Source organism: Dipodomys merriami, unplaced genomic scaffold (genome assembly GCF_024711535.1).
Source record: "Dipodomys merriami isolate MVZ:Mamm:240054 unplaced genomic scaffold, mDipMer1.0.p SCAF_123, whole genome shotgun sequence".
NCBI classification, from domain to species: Eukaryota; Metazoa; Chordata; class Mammalia; order Rodentia; family Heteromyidae; genus Dipodomys; species Dipodomys merriami.
Window position 1 is genome coordinate 1,086,131 of NW_027202527.1, and position 24,661 is coordinate 1,110,791.

Here is a 24,661-nt window from a genome sequence, read left to right on the forward strand (position 1 = left end):
GCATGTAAAGTGTTCTCTTATCTTTCTGTTTATTTAACAAATGTCACCAAATTAATGTTTTTGTACTTTTTAAATATCTTATGTTAAATTTTCATTTGAATATTTGTATTAAAAATGAAATTCAAAGAAGACTTTGAAAATTGTTACACATACAAAAATTTATTCTCCACAATACCTTACCATCGGACTAAACACCATGGGAACATGTAGAGGTAGTAAGAAGCTATAAGAGGCTTCAAAACTCAATCTGTATTTATGGTGGGATGTCAAACTTGAAAATGAGTGTGAAGAAGTTGTGTGTGTGTGTGTGTGTGTGTGTGTAACACTACAAAATAAAAGCCTATTAGCACACGTAGACTGGAGTATCATGAACCAGAAGATTCTTCAGAATGTGCTTCTTAAAATCAGTTCTATTAGTTGCCCCATTTGGCAGTGTCCCTTTCTATTTTAAGAGATGTAAAAAATTTCCTCTTTTCTAAAAAGCTTAATGCCTCAAGACGAGCAAAGTGAATTAATTTCATATTTCATTTATAGTCAAGTTAGTGACTTAACATGGAGTGAACTCTTAGACAAAATGGAAAGACTGGCTGATATTTGAAAGCCAAACTTCACATCTGAACTCTGTGTGTGTGTATGAGTGTGTGTGTGTGTGTTTGTGTGTGTGTGAAGATGTGTGTGTGTTGGGCTTATCGTCTGTCTGTCTGTCTGCCTGCCTGCCCAAACTCAGGCCTTAGGTGCTGCCTCTGAGCTTCTTTTGCTCAAGGCAAATCTGAGCCCCTCCACTGCTTCCATCTTAAGCTTTAATAAAAGCCAGCCTGCATAGGAACTCTTCAAGCATTGTTTTCTAACAAACAAAAAGAAGGCTTAATCTGCCACTCTAGGAATTACTTCTCATTCATTTATTAAATGGAGTTATAATTCCTCCTCATGTCCCTTTCATTGCAAAACAGAAAGTATCTTTACCAGCTTCTCAGAACAGAAGGACCATGTCTGAGTTAATTTCCCAGAACAATTCAAGGCAGGAATAAAAGTTATTAGGGAAAACTTTCTACACAGTTCACTCGTTTTATCTCTCTACTTCACATGAACTCTACTCTTTTATATCAAGTTTACAGAAAGATCGCAGACATTTCTAGATATTCAAGCTCTATATTGTCGAATAGTTTTCACCCTAGACATAAGATTTGAGGAATACCCAAGAAAAACAGCTAAGTGGCCAAAAGTGTCACCAGGTACCATGCACTTCTGAGAGTCTTATAAAGCCTGACTACATGAGGTCTCATTTATAAAACACAATCTGAACACACAGAGCAAAAATCAAAATTACTTGGAAAGGTAGCTCTGCTGAAAAATAGAGAGACAGTACAAAGGAAATCTTATGCTCAGTAGTAGCATTCTTTTCCCACTGGACAAAATGAAAACTTTGGGCAAATACGGTCAATGTGTATTCAGCTTCACTAGTGTGCTCACACGGAAAGTCTCACAGTCCAAAAGGCTGAAGAAACTAAGACCAGGAAATGATTCCTTGTAAAGTTCAGTTAAGATCTGACACTATTTATATTACCAAAATCATCTCATCTCCAAGGAATGTGAAAATGTCTGCCCCAACCTGGTTAAGATGATTACTTTTTAGAGTGACTCATCTTGTTGAGATGAGGAAAGTTAGGTAAGTAAGCATGCATTAAAGCTTCAAAGACTAAAACTTCAGTAAAGAGAAGGATTGGCTACTTTCTACAAAGCAACTTGTTGATGATTTTTAATCTTTTTTCTTTTTGCTCATCTGTTAAAGAAAGAGAGTAAGATCCAGAACGCTCTACTGAATAAAGCCTACAGAGAACTCAGCTGTATTTGTACATCAACAGCTGCCTATGACCAAGGATGACTGCCTTTAAGAAAGTCTCTTGCTTCACAGCACAGGTTTATAAAGATCCGTGGACACACTGAGAGGACAAGCTCTCATCTGTATGGTGTCGCTGTATGTGCTGGTTCTTTTCAGAGGGTCTTCGAAATCCCTTCTTGCAGTACTCACAGCGGTGAGGGTAGTCTTTTGTATGAATGGAGATAACATGCCGTTTAAAGCCTGAGGCATCTGTGGTGCTGTACTCACAGTGCTCACACTGAAACACTTTCCGACCACTGTGTGTGTTCATGTGCTTTTCAAGCTCATCCTGTTGTTGAAATCCCTTTCGGCACCTCTTACATCTAAAGGGAGGATCCTTGGCGTGAACTGACAGAATGTGGCTACTTAGCAGAAATGGATCTGAAATCTTGAAATCACAATGTCTACACTGATGCATTTTTTCATCCGTGTGGACAGCGGCATGTTTCTTGAGTTCGGAAGGCCTGTGAAAACCTTTACCACACATGTCACACTTATGGGGGTACTCCTTGGTGTGAACTGAAATTATATGTCGTTTCAAATCACCTGAGCTTGAGCTCCTGTGGTCACAATACCAACACTGGTGTCTTTTGCTTCCTGGGTTGATAAAGCCATGTTGCCTTGCTTCTCTGGTATCTGGGGAAGTCAGAAGATAAATGTCACCCTTAAATGGCATCTCTTTGCTGGGCTTAGACTTTGGATGTGTTTTCAAGTTAGAAGAGTCCGCAGACTCATATTCCCAGGACAAGTGCTAATAGAGCTCCCTCCGCCCCATCTCCCTACTCCCCCCCCACCTCCACAACCCATAACCTCTCCAATGGATTCTCATGTGGATTCTGTGCTCTAATACGGGCCAAAACATTTTCTGCACCCTACACAATTGTGGGGAGAGTTCTTGCTAAAAGGTGATGACTCAATATCCCTTGTAAAACAGCTGTCTCGCATTCACAGAATTTACACCTAAGTACCTTTTGGTGGCACCTTTTCTTTACATATCACTTTATGATAAAACAAAAGTCTGAGAATGAGAAAAATATCATCCTATATGCCTGCAGAGGGACCACAGCTGTACTTGACGATTTGGTTCTTTGTCTATTGGAGATAATGGTCTCATGTATTTTCCTGCCCAGGCTGGCTTATCTTGACAATAATGAGTGAAATTTGAGTGCATGTGGCTCATGCTAGTAATCCCAGATACTCATGAGCCTGAGGATCTGAGGATTGAGGTTCCAATCCAGACAGGGCAGAGAAGTTCCTGAGACTCTTATCTCCAATTATACATATGAGAGAGCTGTAAGGGATGTGCCAGCTCACTTCATTCAGTGCTAGACCCAAATAAGAAAAAAATGCAAGGGGAAAAAGAAAGGAGAGCTAGCACCCTAGCCATGTACCTTAGCTCAGGGGTCGATGACCTAGAATAAAACAAACAAACAAGAAAAATCCTGTGAGTTGAAACTCACAGGACCCTAAAAACAATGACCAGACCCATAAGGTGGGTTGGGAATTTTGTTTCATCTCCACTAAAATCAGCTTACAGTTTTGATTCCTTTCCTTCATTCTGAACCACAATCAGATTTTTCCAAGGAACTCATTCATGACTCTCCCTGAATTCTAGAAACTCTATTTTCAAAAACAAAAGCTACTTGTAGCTCATCAATTTCTTCTAAAACCTCACCAACGTGTGGAGTGAAAACTACCCTTCCCTCACCCATTTGCTGTTGCTGGGAATCATCTCTCTTCCTTTTCCCTGGGTTTTGTTTAGCGAGTCGATCTTGGCCACCACACTCATCTGCATGCAAGAGGGTACCTGCTCCAGAAGTCTGGTTTTCAGGTCCATCAGAGATATCACCTAGTAAGTGAGTATTAAAAACATTTTTACAAAGTATTATGAGGCATAAAACAGTAGGGACTCTTAGCCCCAAACATGAAAACAAGTGCTGACACTCATGAGATATAGAAACTCCTTATTTCAGTCACTGTGTCTTTTAAAAATTCTTACTTTATTTTTAATGTGTACAGTAGCAACAGGGGATATGCCATAGGGGAAAGAACATACAAAGAAACAACAAAAACAACAGAAAGTAATAAAATCACATGGTACTTTTAAAACAGTAACAATTAAGACAGACCTCTTGTGTCCATATCTTGGGGTTCCTTTCACTTGGCACCAGCTTATATGGTCATTTGTACAAGGTTTCTGAGCTTTTCAGCTCTCTGATAAGATTATCCTCTATAGATACTAATTATTGCAAATAAGGGAAACCATGAGACCTAAATGTCCTTGGGACTGGTCAACTTCACTTAATACGATCTTTTCCAAGTCTTTCCATTTCCTAACAAAAGGGACAGTATGGTTCTTTCTGATGGAAGCCAGAATTCCATTGTATATATGTATAATATCTTCTTGATCTACTCTTCTACTGAGGGGCATCAGAAGTCAGATTGCTGGGTCACAGGGGAGCTCTATGTGTTTTGAGGAACCTCCATACCGCTTAGGGACTGTTTATGGACACATTCATATCGAGACCAGGAAACACCTTGCTTCCAAACCCAGCAATCTCCTAAAGAGGTGGTCAAGTCATGAGCCATGTACAAGCAAAATTATAAGCTAACACATTGAAAGTCTGTCCCTTTCTAACGTACCTGGAAACTCAGAGCAAAATGCATAGGGAAAAAGAAAACCCATCTGAGAATTCCTCACCTCTCCTTAAACCACCACAAATTCATTTCTCAGTGCTAAACTCTGAATAACACAGATGCCAGTTTTTTCATTATTCAAAGACTGAATTCTTCAACTACTATGTGACTTACCGTAAGCAACTGTCCATGAGACTGGCATCAGAGCTTTCATTTCATTGTCACCCACTTGCTGTTCATGTATAGCAGAAGATGCTAGAGCGGTAGCATATTCCTCTCCTTTAATCACATCGATATATCCTTCATCAGTAATTTCAACAAAACCTAAGTACAAAATTAAGTAGATGCACAAAAAGTTAGAGATATTAATTTCTGAGACTCTGCTGTAATTCATACTTTGATTTTTCATACAGAATCTTGCTAGCCCATGCTGGCTGAAATCCTCCTGACTCAGCTTCCCAAAGTGCTATGAATGAAGGTGTATACCATCGACCCCTTCCATAAACTTTCAAAGCACCAATGTCGCTGGGCACCGGTAGGCTCATATGTGTAACCCTAACAGCTCAGGAGGCTGAGATGTGAAGATCTGAGGTTCAAAGCCAGACTGGGAAGAAAAGCATGTGTCACTCTTTTCTGCAGTTAAACACCAAAACCTCAAGCTGAAAGAGACACTGTTGTTCAAGTGATAGACCTCCAGTCCTGAAAACACAAAGGTAAAGCACAGAATTCCACCACTGAATGTAAACCCCAAGGGGAAGAAAGGGAAAGACAGAAAGAAAATGAGACAGAGAGAAGGAAAAATGGAACAAAGGATGAAGGGAGGGAAAGAAGACAGAAAGAAAGGAAGGAAAGCGGGGAGGATAGAAGGAAAGGTGCAAGAAAACAAGGAATGAACACAGAAAGGAAGAAAGGAAGTAACAAAGGCTGAGAAGGAAAGAATAAAGGCAAAAAGAGGACAGAAAGACCGAGTTCATGAAAGGCAAGAAGGAAAGAATCAACAACCTAAGGATTTCTTGCTGACTTAAAAGACAAGGATGCCTTCTTTGAAAAAAGAGACCATAATAATGACTAAAACAGTGTCCCTTACTTCATTCAAATACTGCTTGCATTGAATACCCAGTGTAGGCTGGGTAGAGCATCTTACGTGTATAATCCAGCCACTAAAGGAGAGCTGCTTGGAAAAAACGCAGAGACAGCATCTCAACAGACATCCTGTGTGTGAGCCCCAGCTACTTACTCAGTAGACTATATTTAGGAGTAATACAATCTGAGACAACAACAATCTGGATGTGGGATTCCAGCTTCGCAACAGTCTACAGTTAGCAGCAATATAAGCTGAGGCTGTCCTTGGACAAAAATGTTAGTTCTGCCTGAAATATAATAATAAAATGGAGGCATAGACACATTCAGTTAGCAGAGTACCTTCATAGTAAACTTACTGTCCCAAATACAAAATCCTGAGTAGCTCTTAATCCCCACAACTTATGGACATGTTTCCCACCACATGCCTTCTGCTTACTTAAGACTTCTTCTTTTGCCTGCAGTCACTGACAGGCATACATGTTTCTATTCCCTGGAAGTAAAAATTCTTTTGCTCTGACACACTAGTTCCTCTCCAAAATTACTCTCAGGTGGCACTTTCTACCATGTCTGCATGGCCACCGGTCAGGAAACAAGACAAGAATTCATTAGAACCTTCATTTCAACACAGTCCTCTGTAATACTTTTACCATACATTTCAAGTACATCTTAAAAGATGTCTCCAAAGAAGATGTCAATTATTCTGGTCTAGGAAAGCTAAGGGTCGACCATTTAAGGAATCAAGATGAGTAATTTGGAACAGCATATAAACATGCTGAAGGTTTCCTCTTTACCTAAGTCATCCATTCCACTGTCAGATTTTAAAGTGGACATCTTCATGACTTCAGGGCAAGTGTCATCTACTTTACAAGAACTGACTTCTGGTTCCATGTCCATATTCGGTCTAATGGGACCACCATGATCCAAGTTGCATGCATCATTCACTACAGAGGTGGGAAATATATCAGAATCAACCAGCTGATATACATGAAGTAGTGCTATTTTCTTAGTCTTTTTGTCCAATACAATCTCTAATCTGACTCACAGAAAAGAAAATAATTTAAGAGATGTTTGAGAAAAAATTGTCCCAGCATACCACATAAGTCATATTTCTGGTATTGCTAAATTAGGTTACAGTAAACAAAAAACAAGACATATACTTTCTTTTCTTTACCCAAAGGTGCCCAGCCTGATCCTCCAATCTGAACCTCCTGAATACCTAGTATTATAGGCCTGATCCAACGGTGTTAGGCTGGGTATCCCCAATTCTTTTTCTAAATTTTTATTATTATTACTTTTTAATTGTGAAGATACTGTACAGAGGGGTTACAATTACATGGGCAAGATAATGAGTATATTTCTTTTTTTTTTAAATGTATTTTCTTTTTTTCTTTTTTTGTGAACATACTGTACAGAGGGGTTACAATTACATGGGCAAGATAATGAGTACATTTCTTATCAAGCATTGCAGCCTCCTCCTTTGTTTACCCTTCACATCCCTTCCCTGCCTCCCCCCACCCCCTCACCCAAACCTCCCCACCCCCCCCACCAAAGTAGTAAAGTTCGTTTTGGACATGACAACTTGTACTTCTCATTGTTGCAACGGGTCCACTGTATCCTTATTTAAACGACTTGTTTTTCCTCGTCTCCTCCACAAATTATACCGAAATCAAATACAGTGAAAGCAGGGGTTATATTGTGGGGGAGGGACACACTAAGCAACAAGGAAATAATCTTATAAATGGGTTAGAAACAAATGCATGAAAGAAAAAAAACATTTAAATACATATCTAAGGGTTCATTTTCCTAACATCTCATTATCTGACCTTTTCTGTTTGACTCATACATATATTAGATATTGCAAATAAGGGAAACCATGGGACCTATGTTTCTTTGGGCTTCTCTTACTTCACTTAATAGAATTTTTTCCAAGCCTTTCCATTTCCTAACAAATTGGGCAATGTCATTCTTTCTGATGGAGGCATAGAATTCCGTATCCCCAATTCTTAATCCTAGTTTTAAATAACTGCTTGTAAACAGGTGAGCTATGTTGTGGAATCTTGGAACTATTTTACAATCTTCTAATTAAAATTGGTTCATTTTTTGTAGCAATTGTAAAGCCAACATTATAAGCAAATCAGCAGTGAAAGTGAATCCTCTTGACTCTCTTTCCCTACGAAGAACCAAAACTGATAGGTAGGAATATACTGAAATCTTCCTTCCTACAAACATGAGGTGTAAAATGTAGCAATCAGACATGCAATAATTCCAAAGCCTTAGGCCCTATAACTGGTGATTTAGTTGTTGTAGTTGTTTTAGCAAATTTTTTATTGTGACTAAGTGATTACATGAATTCCACAGTATTGTGAGATAGTGATACTTAGTTAAAAGTCACAACCACATTCTAACTTTCATCAGGCAAATTGTCTTTATCATGGTCCATAGAGTTTATGAGTTCTATGAGCTTTGACAATACAGTTATATCTTCCACATCAGGTGATATGTAACATTTCTTTCCTTGTGCTTAGTATCAGCAGTTTCCACTTTCCTGCTCATTCCCTTCCCTCCCATTGATGCCATGAGTTGCTTAGTTTGTTTTGATCAATGACCTGTGAAGCTGATGGGTCCTTCTGATGGATTTTTTTCCATTTCGCTCTGTTTTTGTTTTCTCCATCTAGTATCCATCAGATGTGCACACATGTACCATATATGTGCTAAAACTCTTTACACTCAGGAATATAATTCCAAGTCCTATTATCCTTATGCTTTTTCTCCTTCCCTCCCTCCATTTTTTTTTTATTGTGAAAATACTGTACAGAGGGGTGACAATTACATGGGCAAGATAATGAGTACATTTCTTATCAAGCATTGTAGCCTCCTCCTTTGTTTCCCCTTCCCATTTCTTCCAATCCTCCTTCCCCCCTCCGCCCCCACAAAAGGTCTAAAGCTTGTTTTCCACTTAAGGACTTGTACATCTCATTATTGCAATGTATCCACCAGTATCCCTATTTAAATGATTTGTTTTTTCCCTTTCCCTTCACAAATTATACCAAATCTCAAATACAGTAAATGAAGGGGTTATACCATGGGGGAGGGACAAACAAAGCAACAAAGAAATAATCTTAATACTGTGTTAGAAACAATCACATGAAAGAAAAAAACATTAGAATACATATCTTAGGGTTCATTTCCCTAACATCAACTTATCTGACCTTTTCTGGTTGACTCATACATACATTAGTTATTGCAAATAAGGGAAAGCATGGGACCTAAGTTTCTTTAGGCCTGGCTTACTTCACTTATTATCCCTTCCTCCATTTGTTACTTCCTCTCTTACCCTCTCAGTTTTGTCCTCTCCTTCCTGCTCTCCTATTCAATGCCTCCTTCCCTTCCTACCTCGTCCCTTCACACGCTCCCTTCCTTAGTTGTGTTCCTGGAACTGAGGTTTCATTCTCTTGTGTAACTTTTTTCTTTTTTGGGGTCCGGTCGTGGGGCCTGAACTGTGGGCCTAGGCGCTGTCCCTCAGCTCTTCAGCTCAAGGCTAGCGCTCTACCGCTTGAGCCACAGCGCCACTTCCGGCTTTTTTCTTTTTGCTGATGTGGTGCTAAGGAATCAAACCCAGGGCCTCAGGCATGCAAGGCAAGCGCTCTACCACTGAGCCACCTTCCCAGCCCTCTTGTGTAACTTTTTAAAAATACAATTTCTTTTTTAATATTAAAGAGTTGTACGGGAAGATGAAGGGGTGGGTCACAGTTCCATAAGTCAGGTTATGAGTAAAATACTCTCTAGATAATGTGTCACCATCCGTTTTTCCTCCCAGATTTGTCCTGCCGTCCTTGCCCACAAGTTGCACATAGTACATTGTTTCTATAAGGTATATTGAATATCACATCTACATTTGTCCACCCTAACAGTACAACTAATCCACCAGGAAAAAAAGAATAAGAAACAACACCAACGAAATGAATTCCATTTGTGGCAATCGTTTTCATGAACAGTATTTAAGATGTACACTTTTGGATTCCTCAAGGAACAGTATCCTCTTTGGGTGTGTCTGCTGTGTCTATTCATGAGTAAACACAGAAGGCCCTGCAGAAGTTTTCATGCACCACTGTTGTTTAGGAGGCTTCGTTCACATCTGAGAGAAAACGTAACAGTTTGGACCAAGACCTTAAGCCACATCCCCACTTCCTGCTCTTTGGTGCTTAATTGGAGATAAGAGTCCCTTGAATTTGCTGGCCACAGTTGGCTTCAAACCAACATCCTCAGATCTCAGCTTCTTGAGCAATAAGGATCAGAGGCATGATCCACCAGAGCCTACTTGGCTTGCAAGCTACATTTTTAAACACAATTGGTCTCAGAATGAAAACATCTTTTAATGAAAGGAAACTGATATATTTCACAACCTAACGTATGAAAGGTAAATATTTTCTTACAAAAATGTTCGACAGCTAGCAAATCCCAGGCAGTAGTGCATGCCTATAATCCTCCTTTGTAGGAGATCTGAGATCTGAGGATGGGGTTTAAACCAGCCCCTGGAAAGAAAGTCTGTGAGACTCTGAATTCCAATACATTATCCAAAAGAGCCAGAAGTGGATCTGTGGCTCAACCCCAAGAGAGTTAGCCTTAAGCAAAATAACACAAAGACAGCAAAGGGAAACACTCTGGGATAGCACCTGTTCTGAGCGATCAACCTTCAGCACACACACACACACACACACACACACACACACGCACACACACACACACACACACACGCACACACGCACACACGCACACACGCACACACACAAACACCTGTCCAGTCCCCTGGTGCCTTCCTCCTCCAACTCCCGCACTGGGCTGAAGGCAACAGTAAGGAGCTAGAGACTAAAAAGAAAAGGTAGGTCAAATTAAGAGTTAAGACAGCAGAAATTCAAGATAGACATACATCAGAAATGCAACAGAATTTCAGGATAAACATACTTCAGACAAGTTGAATAGAGATGAGAACACAAAACAAAGTTAATCTTGTGTGGCAAGCTGACTTTTTCTTATAACAAGAGTTCCAAAAATTATGTAGGTCAAAGAGTAAGACCTTCATGAAAGGATGAGTTGAATTTTGTGTATTTTAATTTCTTGTTTTTTAGGGTACCTGTCCTGAGAATGGGGCTCAGAACCTGGATACTATCCCTGAGAGTTTTTGCTCAGGGCTACTGCCATTTGACCCACAGCTCCACTCTAGGCTCTTTTCAGCAAGTCAGTGGAGAAAAGAGTCTCACCAGCATTCTTGCCCCGGCTGCCTTTGAAACACAATCCTTAGATCTCAGCCTCCTGAGTAGCTTAGATTAGGCAGGAGCCAACAGGGCCTAGATTCCTTAATCATGCTTAAGACAAGGTCTCACTATATAGCCGGGGTGCTTTCAAACGTAAGATACTCCCACTTCAGTCTTCTGAGGACCCCAATTACATGTGTGTAGCACTAGAGCTAGCTAAGATGGCTTTCCCCAGAAAGTCTTCCTGTACCTCTACCAATGCTAATACTTCCTAAAACTGTCTTTTGTGCTTACTTTCTTTTTCTTTTTCCTGTGTTGTTGTGTCTCTCCTGGGGATAGACTAAAAGACCTGAAAATGTCTTGGAGAGGATTTTGGCTCCAGCCTAACTCTCTATCTTTCCTGCCCAGAATGGCTTGGAATCAGAATCCTGAGATCTCAACATCCTGAGTAGCTTGCTTTGCAGTCAGGAGACACCTGTGAACTCAGGTGTTTCTCCATGTTTATCAGGTGTCAGGCTATCTTGAACTTAGTAACAGGCAATTTGTGTTTATAACTTTTGTCAATTTACAAGAGAAACTGTATTCCAGAAGGTTGCTGCACTTCCTAACCTATGCCCACAGGATCATTAGTATCAGATTTAAATGTTCTTTTACAACTAAAAAGGGCTAAACTTCAGTACAACTTCAGTGACATTCATGGACTGGGAACACTGAGAATGGCCTTTTATATTTCACATTTGTGAGAGAGATAACAACAAACTCCTACTTCCTAATATTGTAAAAATGCCATGTGTCTGTATATAAGAGGTTATTCTGTGTGTGCATGTGAGTGCATGTTTGTAAATGTGTGTGCCCACCTGTGTCAGTGTGTGTATACCAAAACAACTGGAAATACACATAATAGGATAAATTCTAAGGTTGGAGCAATGGCTTGGATTTCTAAAGATAACCGTACACATTCTTAGGGGGAATAGTTTTCTGGCTGGAGTCCAGAAGTGATGGAGGACATGGTATGGAAAATACAATACATGAGAAAACTCCTTTCACTGTTGCCTGAGGGAATCCTGTGCAAAGTACCAGGAGCAAAAATCTGAAAGGGAAAATCAATATGGTGGATAAGTGGAAAGCAAAGAAGGACTGAAAAAATCTTTATAGTCAGGAGAATCTAAAGGAAGCCACACAGAAACCCTGAGTTTGCCCTTATGGAAGAAATTCCAAAGGGAATCCAGTTATGTATCTCAGAATCCCGAGGTCAAGTACTACCAGTCTTGCTGGTAGGAACTGTGATAATACACTAATAGACACAAATAACACATCCAACTACGAACACTTTGATTGTGATAGCTACTAGGATGGAAGTGTATAACTGGGAAAATTAGAGAAGCCAGGTGACCAGAGTAAAAGACCAATGAATTAGCTATGAGAATCTGGCAGAATTACAAGGCCATCAATGAATCTTAAATTGGGACATTTCTTCTCTCAATAAAAAACTCCAAGTTTGATACATTAAAAGTAGGATCATGTAAGACACACTTATACCTATTGCAGGACAGAATGAGTTTGGTTCTTGTGGCTGCATCTCAAATCCATCTCCATCCATGACCTTTAATGTTGAGTCGTCACAGCACCTATGACAAGGCATAAAGTACAACCAACAATGAAACGTTAAAAGTATCATGATTTGGCTCAACCTGAGCCCATTTAATAAAGGGATTTCTGTGAGAGTTCCTTATACCTTAAGTTTAAGGTACCTTAATCTTGCTATCACCAATTCACAAAATGGTAACAATTCAAAATATCTAAGAAGTGTAAACACTTGTTGCATTTTTGGGTAGTCACTGGCCGCCTCCCTTTATAATGACCTTGTGATTACAGAAATAGGGAGGAACATGTAACTGTATGTCAGTCTCTTTCATTTGCTCTCTGGTCTAAAAGGGAACTCTTCTCCGCCATTAAAGAAGACAAGTTCATATGAGCAGAATAAAAACCCACTTTCATAACCTGTGTGAAACCCTAATCCCTCTCTTTCTCTCATTGTAGCTAAAATGCTAACAGAGGTATAGAAAAAGAGTAAAGTTATTCACTTTATATTTAGTTTCCAGTAGAAAAATTAAGTCTCAGGTATAGATAGATATGTACATAGACACATCAATACATAGATAGGTAGATACATAGATACCTACATTGATGTGCATTTCTTTCTTTCTTTCTTTCTTTCTTTTTTTTTGTCCATGGTTGAGTGCTGTTCCTGGGCTCTTCAGCTCAAGGGGAGAACTCCACTGCTTGAGCCACTGCACCACTTCCTGTTTTTGAGTGGCTTATTGGAGATAAGAGTCTCACAGCCTTTCCTGCCCAAGCTGGCTTTGAACTGTGATCCTCAGATCTCAGCCTCCTGAGTAGATAGGATTACAGGTGTGAGCCACTAGTGCCCGGCTATTAATATGCATTTCTATTCAGAAGACATGCTACCTGCCCAACAGTGGCACACAAGTTATCCTAGCTACTCAGGAGGCTCAGATCTGAACATCCTGCTTCACAGACAATTTAAAGGAGAAAATCTTTGACATCTTACCTCCAATAAGCTATTCAGAAAAAGCTGTTGCTGTGGCTCAAGAGATAAGGTCTTATCTTTGAGTACAACAGGCTCAGGGACAGAGATCAGACCTAGTATATGAAAAGAGTTTATTTTTTTCAAAAAAGGTTATGTGGTCCTGATAAACACATACAAGTAAATAACACACTCAACTGTAATTTATATATAAACAATGGCTTTTCAACATCCCAGTTTTTCTCTATTCACTGGTAAGAAACATAGTTTAAGACAATCACGTTGCTTCAAATAACAAGACCACAGTCATCAACCCGAATGAAACAGAGAACCAATACTGGCTGCAAATCCATTATTGTTATTCCTGATTTTCAAAACTAGGTCTCACTACATATTTCTATTTCTTCTCTTAAAAATGTAAATGCAAGTAAGGTACGAGCTCCTGGCTCAAACATAATTCATTGAAAAGTTGAGATTACTAACTGGCATTATACTTTGAAGCCAGTCGGCGTAGAAACTGTTTGCAAGGATGCTTTCTCAATGAAGAGCCTGATAAAGTGCCAGGGTCCTGTTATCCTAGCTAGTAGGGAGCCTAAAAGTAATCCTTTTTCAGTCTCATGGACACCAGGCCCTGAGCTCAATCTCCAGGACTGGCACCCACACAATTAAATCCAAATTAATCTTCTCTAACCAACTAGATGAAACTGAATTAAGGGCATTTTCGGTTTATCTACAAAAGCCAATCCAATTAATGTAATAGAAATGCTAGTGCTTTGGATGAAGCGTGTGCTCTGCCATGCAGGTCAATAGAAAGTTTAAGGCCAAAGCAAAAGCTTGCTACATATGGAAGTAGACTCTCTCTAAAGACCAACACAAAGGCACACATGGAAACAAAAGTGCCATTGATATCCATAGCTGATGGTCACGTCTGTAATCTCTAGCTACTCAGGAGGATGAGATTGGAGGACTGTGGTTCAAACTAGTCCCCGAGACACTTATCTCCAAAAAAACACACAAAAAAACAGAAGTGAAGCTGTGGCTCAAGTGGTAGTGTTCTAACCTTCAGCTGAAGAGCTCAGTTACAGCGCCCAGGCACAGAGTTCAAGCCCCATGACAGACAAAAAAAAAAAAAATTCCATTGATATAACAAGATTTTCTTTTTAACTACTTATCCTGTGGCTGTTCAGGATTTGGCACACAAGTTCCTTTGACATACCAGCTTTTCTTTTTTAACTACTTATCCTTTAGGCTGCTCAGGATTTGGCACACAATTCCTTCCCTTTCCTTAAGTGACATCCTAGTTTTCCTCCCATGTATCTCAGGGCTACCTTATCCCTGACCTTTCACCTTTCTGATTTCCTCCCATATTGTTGCTTTTGTTTTTTTCCAACAGGAAGAACATGTCCAAACCCACAAACTAAGGGAGAGTCCTAATGTATAACACATTACAGTTTTCTTCACTCCCTGCCAGACTCGGTATCATCCCTTGCCAATTCCTCATGAACAATTTCTCTTCCTTTTACTTCTTTTTTAACATTACAGTTCATAATTTCCTGATGTCTGAAATCAATACAGTCCTTCAAGTGGATTTATTCCTTCAAGACACAACCACATCTGACTGGAAACCCTATAAACAAAAGTTGATTTTTATGTAGAAATCCTACAATTGTGTTGAGCAGAGGGTATCCCAACAATCTGTAGGCAGAATTCCTTTGATCATCCATAGAGGTTTGCTGCTCAGAAAATTTTACACAGATGTTAATATTCCAAAGACCCTGCACTATTAGGCTAAGCCTATCACCGGCTTACCTGCTATAAATACTAATTTTGCCTGGTAAGAGGGTGCTAAGTACATCACTACTCCAACAAGAGGTGTGTTTGCTTCCTTTCCACTTTGGAAAGGTTCTTTGGTACTCAGCCTTCTGAGATTCACTTGTACTTTAATCATTTGTGACCAACCAATGAAAAAGATGAAAGAGCTCCAGCACATAGGAAAGAAATCGGCCAATGCTACATGCTGTAGACGATCTGGCAAAGACAGCAACTATTTTTAAAGCCTGAAGTCTGGGTCTGTGAAGAGTCACTGAATGCTTTCCTTTCCTAACACATACTGGGGCACAGGAGAGGTGAACATACCTCTCATATGAGCAGTTACTAATATGAGCAACCCCATCTCCTCTTTTCATAGGAAGCAACAGTGCATTTGATGCCCTACTTTCCCCTTCCCCCATTATCGTCAGAACAAAAGAAATAGGGATGCAACCTATCAGCAGAACATATGTTCTCCATGTATGAGGGCCCTGGATAAAATTCCCAGCTCAAGAACCGTGGTGGAGGAACTGGAAGTGTTTTCATTTTGTATTTCAGAGCACCTTAAACCTCTTCTGGTAATGTTTTAGCAGGGGCCCACTACTGCTAACTTCCTCTAATTATTCAATGACACCACTCTTATCAGTGAAACATATGGCAGATGTATCTACAAGAAGGGAGAAAGAATATGCTGGTAACATTGGACTGAAATACCCACAACAATACAGCCAGCACAAGCGTCTCAAGACAGATGATACAAGGAGTCCAAGTCTATATGCAAATGTAGAAGAAGACCAAGTGATCACACGGGTCACCAGATGGTTGCCCTGAACACACTATCTATTTGACCCTCAGTCTGTTTCTCTCTGTCTCTCCATATCAGTCTACCTCTCAGCCTTCACTGCACCTTGAGCTTGACTAAGACTTGCAAAATTAAGACCATAAACCGCCTGTGAAGAGCTCATTTGGAAGTTTTAATTAAGGAACAGAATCTAGGAAATACATGGGGAAAAACATGAATGTTAATTAGACTTTGAGAAAAACTGTTAAATAGCCCATGTACTACCTTTTTTACTACACATACTACTTTCCCAGCCTACCTTATCTTGTCTCATGTTCTCCACATTTCCACAGCTTAAAATAAGGCTGCAAAGGAAAGCCAAAGGCTTAAGAGCACCTTCAACAAGGCACTACCTTTCAAAGTGACACATTTACTCAGTCAGGGATGTAAAAAGACAACTCAGAGCTTTTCTTTGTGTACCCTGTTTTAAAATCTCCTATATCTTGATACTCAGATACCTTGACTTAAAATTTCCTATGTCTAGATACTAAGGATCACAGTTCAAAGCCTGGCTGTCCATGTATGAAAATCTACAGTACATTCTTGGCTCCAAGTAAATAACCAAAGCAGGAAGTGGAGCTGTGGTTCAAGTAGTAGAGTGCTAGTCTGGAGAGAAAAATGTAAAGGAAGGACAGTGCTCAGGTCCTGAGTTCCAGCTCCCAAATCCCAGAATTCAAGCGTCCCAAACAGAATAGAAACAGCACCAGTGCCAGCACTCCATCTACTCCACCCAAACTAATGAAAATGTAAACAACAACAAAAATAAACGAAAAACCAAAACAAGTGGAAATGCTTAGCACACTTATGATCACTGAATTTCATCTAGGGCTCTCCCCTGGTCTACTCATCATTAGAGAACTATTTTACAAAATGACAAAAATGAGATCATATTTCACAAAAGAAAATTGTATGAATATCAACTAGACAAGTACAATTGAGTCTGTGGCAACCATCATATAATCTCAGTTCCTCTGGAGACACTAGCGAGAGAACCAATAGTAAGAAGGCTCATGTCCCACAGCCAGTGTGACCAAACTTCAAAAGCATATTCCATAGGCAAAAAACAAGGGTAGGGATAGAAAGTTTGAAAAAAAATAAGAAAAACAGAACAAAACAAAAAAGTATATTCCTCACGCAGTACAGTATTTCTAAAGCAAGCTTTGGTTACTCTTACTATATGGATACATGCATACAAAAAAAGCAATTTTAAAAGATACTTTTTTTTCTTTCAGTCGGGGAACTTGAACTCTGGGCTTGAGCACTGTCCCTCCGTTTTTCAGCTCAAGGCTAGCACTCTACCACTTGACCTACAGAGCCACTTCTGGTTTTCTGATGGTTTATTGGAGATAAGAGTTTCATGGAGTTTCTTGCCCAGGCTGGCTTTGAACCATGATCCTTAGATCTCAGCCTCCTGAGTAACTAGGATTACAGGCGTGAGTCTCCGGCACCTGGCTTCTACTCAATGCTGCTCAATTATTTTGCAAAAGTACTATACTGAGATTTTGTACTACTGCAGTGTAAAAATCATGTCAAATCATAATCTAGCACAATTCAAATTTTTATTTAGGTATTAATTCAGAATAATGCTTACCTTGTTATATCTGAGTCTATACCTGGTTTGTTTTTAAAACATCTATACATGTGTTGGCCTAGGAGAGCTGCTAGTTAAGGTATGGTACTTTGGAGAGTGAGAGAGAGGCGAGATTATGGTTCAAAGCCAGTCTGGCAACTCCTGGTCTCCACAGAGACCAGGGGACACACTGAGACATGCCTGTAAAGCAAGTCACCAGGAGGAGAACTAGAGTCAGAGCCTAGCCCAGTCAAAAAGGGAAGGCTCTGTTTCAAAAATAACTAAAGCAGTTCAAGGGCCTGTAATCCTAGCTATTGAGGAGGCTGAGATGTGACCAGCACATTTTAAACCACACTGAGCAGGAGAGCCTTTGGGACTCTTAACTCCAATGAATCATCACCAAAAAAGCTGAAAGTGGGAGTTGCCACCAGAGCCAGCCCTATAAACCAGTTTTATGCAAGCCAGTGGATATGAACCTATGAGGGGCACACAGAGATGCAGTTATCTTGCTGAAAAGACATTTTTGACCATGCAATATCAGAGAAACACTACTCATTCGAACCGTTGTTGAAAGAGGTCTACAATTGTCGGCAAAGTTCAAACTTTGAAACTGTACTCACAACAGATGACATCATTTCCACTTTGATAATACATTTATTTATTGATGTGTTATTTAGTTATGTAATTAGATAGCTGGCTAGCTAGTCAGTTAACATAGACCCTTCCCCACTGTTAGGCTCTTGTGATCCTTTGGCTTCAACTTCCCAAGCAGCTGGATCAACTGAGTTCCCAGGCATCCAGCGCATTTCCTAAAACACCTGAGAACACTGTGCAAACCTCCTTACAGGAGAGGTGAGGATAAGTGGAAAGAAACACTAAGACAGAAACCCCTCACCAATCGATTCCTGACAAATAGCACATCTGTAGTCCTAGCTACTCAGGAAGCTGAGAGCCAGCATGACCAGGAAAGTTCCTGACATTCTTATCACAAATTAATCACTCAGAAAGCTAGAAGTGGTGCTGTGGCTCTAAGTGGTAGAGTGCTAGCCTTGGGAAAAACAGCTCAAGGACTCAACCCAAATCCTACTTCAAGCCCCAGGACTGCTCTCCCAAACCCCCGACCACAATACAAGAGAGAGAGAGAGAGAGAGACAGAGAGAGAGAGAGAGAGAGACAGAGAGAGAGAGAGAGAGAGAGAGAGAGAGAGAAGAAAAAAAGGAAATACCCAGCTTCTTTACAACTTATTTATTATACTCAGCATCTCAAACTTCTAATACAAAAGTAACAAAAGTAACAAAAGTTAACAAAAGTAACACCAATAATGAAGAGCACTGGGAACCTTAATTCTTACCTACTTTGCCTTCCAGTTCTTTGTCCCCTCCTCTCTAGCACATTGATAGCTACTTCTCAAATTCCCAAAAAGTCAAATACAATATGTTTACCTGAATTATCTGAATGGAAAGGGATCAACAAAGGAAACAAAGGAAAAACAAAGGAGACAAAGGAAAAAAGCTAAACCAATGCCCAGTGATACTCACAAGACACTATGTTGGAAACGCACTGTAAAACTTAACTGAGTTGGGAAGGATGGAAAGTGGGAGACTAATGAGGTATGGGGTAATGGGTACGACAAGAAAGGGAGTGGTTGCCTTTCATTTGTAACTCTAAATCCTCTGTACACCACCTTGAAGATAAAAGGAAATTGACAAAATTGACAAATTGACAAGTCCTATTCCCAGAACACAAGCTGTGAATATATATATAAAGATATACATTAATGTAGAAAGTATATATATATATATATATATATGTATATATATGCATACATACATACATAAAAAAGAAAGGAAGAAAAAAAGAAAGGACGCAAGTCAATCAGTCAGTCATATACGAACAATTTTGGGGCTCAACTATGACTTTATCTAGGCTCTTACCAACCCTAGACAAGAAATTCAGGAAAACATCCAGCTTCTTCGGCTTGTATTACTTTTCAGGGTAATCTAACGTATCCTCAGTTCAAGATGCTCTTACCTCACGTAACTAGGATCACAATCCTGTGCCATCAGACCCAGTTTACATGTCATCTTGCTAGCCTAACCTTTTGCCCTCCCAGGCTTCAAAGTCATCCCGTTATGCAGGTATCATTACAAGCATAAGCCACCATACTCAGCCCTCAAAACACTAAGTTTTAAACAAGGACAGGGACTGTCTTTCTAAAATGTGTGTAAATTGTATGGCTGAGCAAACGGCTGTGCATACTTCCGGAGATATGTACAGTTTCGTGGCTCTCATGCCCAGGAACTGTAAATTTAAAACTAATATTTAGTCGCGATTACTCATTTTTAGAGTTAGAATATATATAGTTCTTTTATATCTTCGACTTTGTATTTTATAAAATACTCTGTAATGTGGCATTTTTACTTAGAGTTTGACTTTTATTCCCCTCATGGCGTTTTGTAAAGTATCATCCTCCTATGTTAAATCTTGTGAATCATTCTAATTATCCTTTCCAAATTATTTTATCAACTATCTGCCTCACTTTTATAGCTTTAAATAAATAATTAGTTTATGCAAAAAATAAACTGTGTGTAAGTTATAAAATAACACATCCTTTGGCCAAAAGCGACTACTACCAAAATATGTATACCTCTGGTTTTCCAGTTCATCACCGACTACCCTTCTAAACACACAAAATAAAAACAGTAAAAAAAAATAAAAGAACTACTCATATAAACATGGACACATATAAACTCATCACATGATTTCCTGCTAAAGATAATCTCACCTGATTCTTTCTTATGCTTGAGGCTAATTTACTCTTCATCAGCCACAACTAACCGATGTCCTGAAACACCTCATGTTGATGTAATGTGCAGGATATCATTCTATCTTCTCTGTAGGACTTCAGCTCTCCCAATACAAATCAGCTACTTCTATAATCCACAAAAACAATGGCCTAAGCATTTTATTTCACAAGGCAGCCAACAAAGCCTGTACAAATGGCCGCCTCTCTGTTTTCACTCACTCCTTTCAAAACCTCATCCTGATGTAGTAAACATGGAGAACTGCTGAAACATTGCTGCTGTGATCAGTTGCAGTCCCGAAAAGGTGTGGAAAACTTGGCTTTTATACCATAAGATTGTTGGAAACACATGCTCTACATGTTCAGGAACTCCAGTAACTGGACAGTCACAGGAGGTGCTTCAAGATTTCAATAACTGAAGAATAATGAAAGGGTTATTGCCATTTGGTAAGTTTTTTCACCAGGCAGGGTTTTTGTGAGGACAGTGTAGGCTACACAAGTTTAGGAGCTACTCTGTAAATACCTGTGTCTTCATAATTAACCTAAGGACAGGGCAGACATCCTAAATCTTCTCTCTAGTCAGCCACCATAACACCCTTGCTATTAAGCGCATTGTTCTACTCAGCAAGATAGGAAAAATCAGAGCAACCAACGATGAGAGAAGAGGCACCATTTCTTGATAACGATTAGTAGTGGCAGCCCACATTGACTCCCCTGGTATATTTCTCTGCCTTGAAACTTCTGCAGTGAACAAGAGCTTCTAGTCCAATGTCACACATACCTCAGCAATGCTGCTCACAACTGCACCCTCATGAACTTTCTAGTCTAAGCATCTCAGATTGTCTCAACTGGAGCCATCCTGTAAATATCTGCAACTTTCCGAGTTTTTAACTTACAGATGGATTACCAAAAATTTACATGTATGCTTGATTCCAGTCTTCATGAAAAGGAGAACCAAAACAAAATCCCTCAAGAAAACTTCCACACCACACGCCCACTGTGACTCGGCAACCGTCAGTGCCCCCTGCTGCTTCCCATGGACCAGGCTACAAAGCACACAACCCACAACTATAGCTCACGGAAGGGGTACAAAGACAGGTCTACACCATTTGTCATTTGCTGTGATATACCAAACCAGTTCCTACTTATCAATGGTACATACCAACGAGTACAGCAATATGAGATGTGTGAGCCACCTACAAGTGTCCACCAGTGATGCAGTGACAGGAGGGACCAACCAGAGGCATCAATCAGAACACCAACTCTTCAAGAGAGCAATCGCTCAAAATTCATGTCTGATGAATCATGGCCAGATTCTTATTCCTATATTTCCAACGGATAAGGTATCATCACACAATTTTACAAGCTAAAATGTCACTTGTGACTATGGTATCTCGGATTCTATAACCTGAGACACTAAAAGAAAAAAAGTATGAAAGCCACATGTCATTAGCTGTATGTGACAGAGCAAGAGTTCACACGCACCCTCACAGCTTCCTATGGTCAAAAATTCTCATTATTTTCTGAGTGGAAAACCTCAAAGCGTATTATCATATAATTTTTTTTCATGCCATATAGCTATTTGGCTTATCTATTAATTAAAAAGATATCCAAGCACGATTTCATCTCCCAGAGCCAGGCTGTCCCACTGATTAGCAGTAATTAAAGTGTCCAACTCATCTGAGCAGCAGTGGTGTCCTGGCCACGGTGCCCCCTGTCTCATGCCCACAGCCCCTGAGTGCAGCTGCTGAGGAACTGCTGGCTCTACCAACACGGACTTGTGGCACTGCTATGCTCATGCCTGGGAATCTCTCTAAAAGCCAAGGTGTAACTCCATGAGCACTGGAAGCTGGGGGTGAAGAGCAGAGGATGGTGGACCCTGCTCACCCCCTCCTCCAGCCAAAATGGGACCCCAAGGACCTGCCAGCATCTACACAATATGTTAGTCTGAGCTCAACAGATCAATTATTTCTGACTTTGTTTGGTCAGTAATCTGACAACTCTAAAAGTTAATTCCCATGTTTCTTTAACAGGCATTTGAAGCGTATTAGCACCGCATGTTTCTATGTATTTAAATAATGACAATTGATACATCAGGTATGGTTTCCATGGCAGGATAAATCACACTTAGCAATATATGATTTCATTAGAAGATTATTTTTTACTTTCATTTGAAGGAACTGCCAGTTTCTACTTTCCAAATTGTGTTCTAAACCATTTCCCATTAGACATGATTAGCACTTATTTACATACTTCTTACAAGAATGGAAAAATCTGGATGATCTAATACTTTCCATTTTCTTTATTGCAGCAAAGAGGCAGAAACAGTTCCACACACCAGTATAAGAAAAAAAAAAAAAAAAGAACACCTCAACACATTAAAATACCTACTTTTTCATAATGCTGTGCATGTAAGCTAAAATCCCCAGCGGCCAGCTTTCTGAGCCGTATACTGCCCCACAGAAGACCCTAGTCAGCTCTCCTTACACCTTCCACAGTGCATCGACTATGGTTCTCTCACTGCTCAGCAACCAGTAAGACCAAAGTCCTCTGAGAGAAGAACGTTTTTATTTTGCTCTCGTCCCCCAACCCCCACCACTAGAGGACAAACACCCCCATAAGCATGTAAGGTCTCCAGTATGCACTAGTAACACTTAGCATTTCTTCAGAGGAAAAAACGTACAGCCAACTTCCAAACCCACTGTCATGCCAAGGATATTGAAAGGAAAAAGGGACAGGAAAACGACAGGGAAAAATAAAAGGGAAACAAAAAGATAAATCATCGTTCATTCAAGAAGTGAAAAACTTTCTCCCGATACATGACAATATAACCTCCAGACCTTTTCATTGTCCTAATTTACACTAGTCTTCCACTGGACACACTAGGAAGCAGTTTTTTCGCATCGAATTTGAGTTTGCATTTTCAGACAGTGGGGGCAATACTGGCTGAAATCGGCACCGCCTCAACTTAAGGGCTCATATGAGTGTACTCGAGCAAAAATTGAATTTCCTGGGGTCTCACTGCAGCCACCCAGGGGACAAACCATGTGAGAAAGCGCCAGGCAGCAACGGGCAGCACCAAGCAGCACTAGGCAGCACCAGGCAGCACCAGGCACCACTAGGCAGCACCAGGAAATGAAGCTGAAGTGCAGAGAAAGACAGCCCAGCAAAGAAGGCGCACAGGCAGAGAGGGCAGGGCCGGCTCACTGCGCGTGCGGCCTCCCACTCTCTTGCTGTACATCCTCCTCACCCACCAGAGAGAAATCTTTCTCTCCAGAGGCCGCCTTCAGAATGGTGCTCCCCCTCTCCTGCAATCCCTGGTCGTTTCCTGGAGAAGGTAGGCTTACAGACACTCCAGCATCTTTTCCCCCACAGGGAGTTAGTCCACCACTGCCGATGTTTACACAGTGAAAAATGTGTGCGGCGCGGCTGCGGCCTTCGTCGCAGGCCTGGACCTTTGGCCTTTGCCCGTCTCCTTTCGCCCCCACTTTGGATCACTTGTCGGTCCACTAGGGCCGCTTCGGCTGCCTCGCACCGCTGGGCCACCCAGCCACCACCTCCACCCGCTTCCTCCCAAGAGCGCGCCATGGCCACCACTCCCTGCAGCCGACTCCCACTGCGGCCTACTCCCACTGTGGCCTTCCCCGGCCTGCTCGGCATCGCAAGCTGCGTCTTCAGGGCCTACTGAGGCTCTGGAGCAGCGTCGCCCAGCCCGACGCAGGGGAGGGACCATGGGGGGCGCCGCCCAGACCACCGCACTGACACTAGGGCCCAAGGACACAGAGGCGTCCAGGACTCACCGGACTACACCGGCTGAGCAAGGGTCGGAGATGGCGCGGATAACACGGGAAGGCCTTGCCCAGGTGGCACTGAGCCAGGCTGTGGCTGGTGGGGCAGGGGAGGAACGAAGGGGTCCGAGCTCCCCAGCACAGGACAACCGTTACCAAGTACGTCACTTACTTACGTCATCACCAGACAGACACACCCGGGAACAGGCGGAAGGGCACATAGGCGCCTCCTGCCGGCTCCTGGAGGACCTCTTGGAGGACCCCTTGGTGATTGACAACAGGGGACCCGCTGGTCACGTGAGGCGGGGTCTCCTAGGGGCGGGTCACAAGGTTCTCTTTGCCTCCACAGCCACCACTGACCTGCGCCCAGACGCCTGCCCTGCCCCAAAGCTGCAGCAAGGCCCTCCTTCAAGCAAGCCCCCTTGGAGAAGTTAGCAGTCCAGGCCATGGC

At 41.1% G+C, this 24,661-nt stretch overlaps 1 protein-coding gene across 1 annotated transcript; it reads right to left on the reverse strand.

Annotated features, from left to right (window-relative positions):
- Positions 1–301: 301 nt before the first annotated feature.
- LOC138823809 (zinc finger X-chromosomal protein-like) lies at positions 302–24,281 on the reverse strand. The gene is made up of 6 exons (XM_070017369.1): positions 24,223–24,281; positions 12,391–12,479; positions 6,391–6,540; positions 4,691–4,840; positions 3,588–3,728; positions 302–2,515 (listed from the first exon to the last, which is right to left on the reverse strand). Exons 2-6 carry the CDS (start codon positions 12,449–12,451, stop codon positions 1,920–1,922), a joined length of 1,098 nt encoding a protein of 365 aa, XP_069873470.1. The 5' UTR covers positions 12,452–12,479; positions 24,223–24,281; the 3' UTR covers positions 302–1,919.
- Positions 24,282–24,661: the final 380 nt, after the last annotated feature.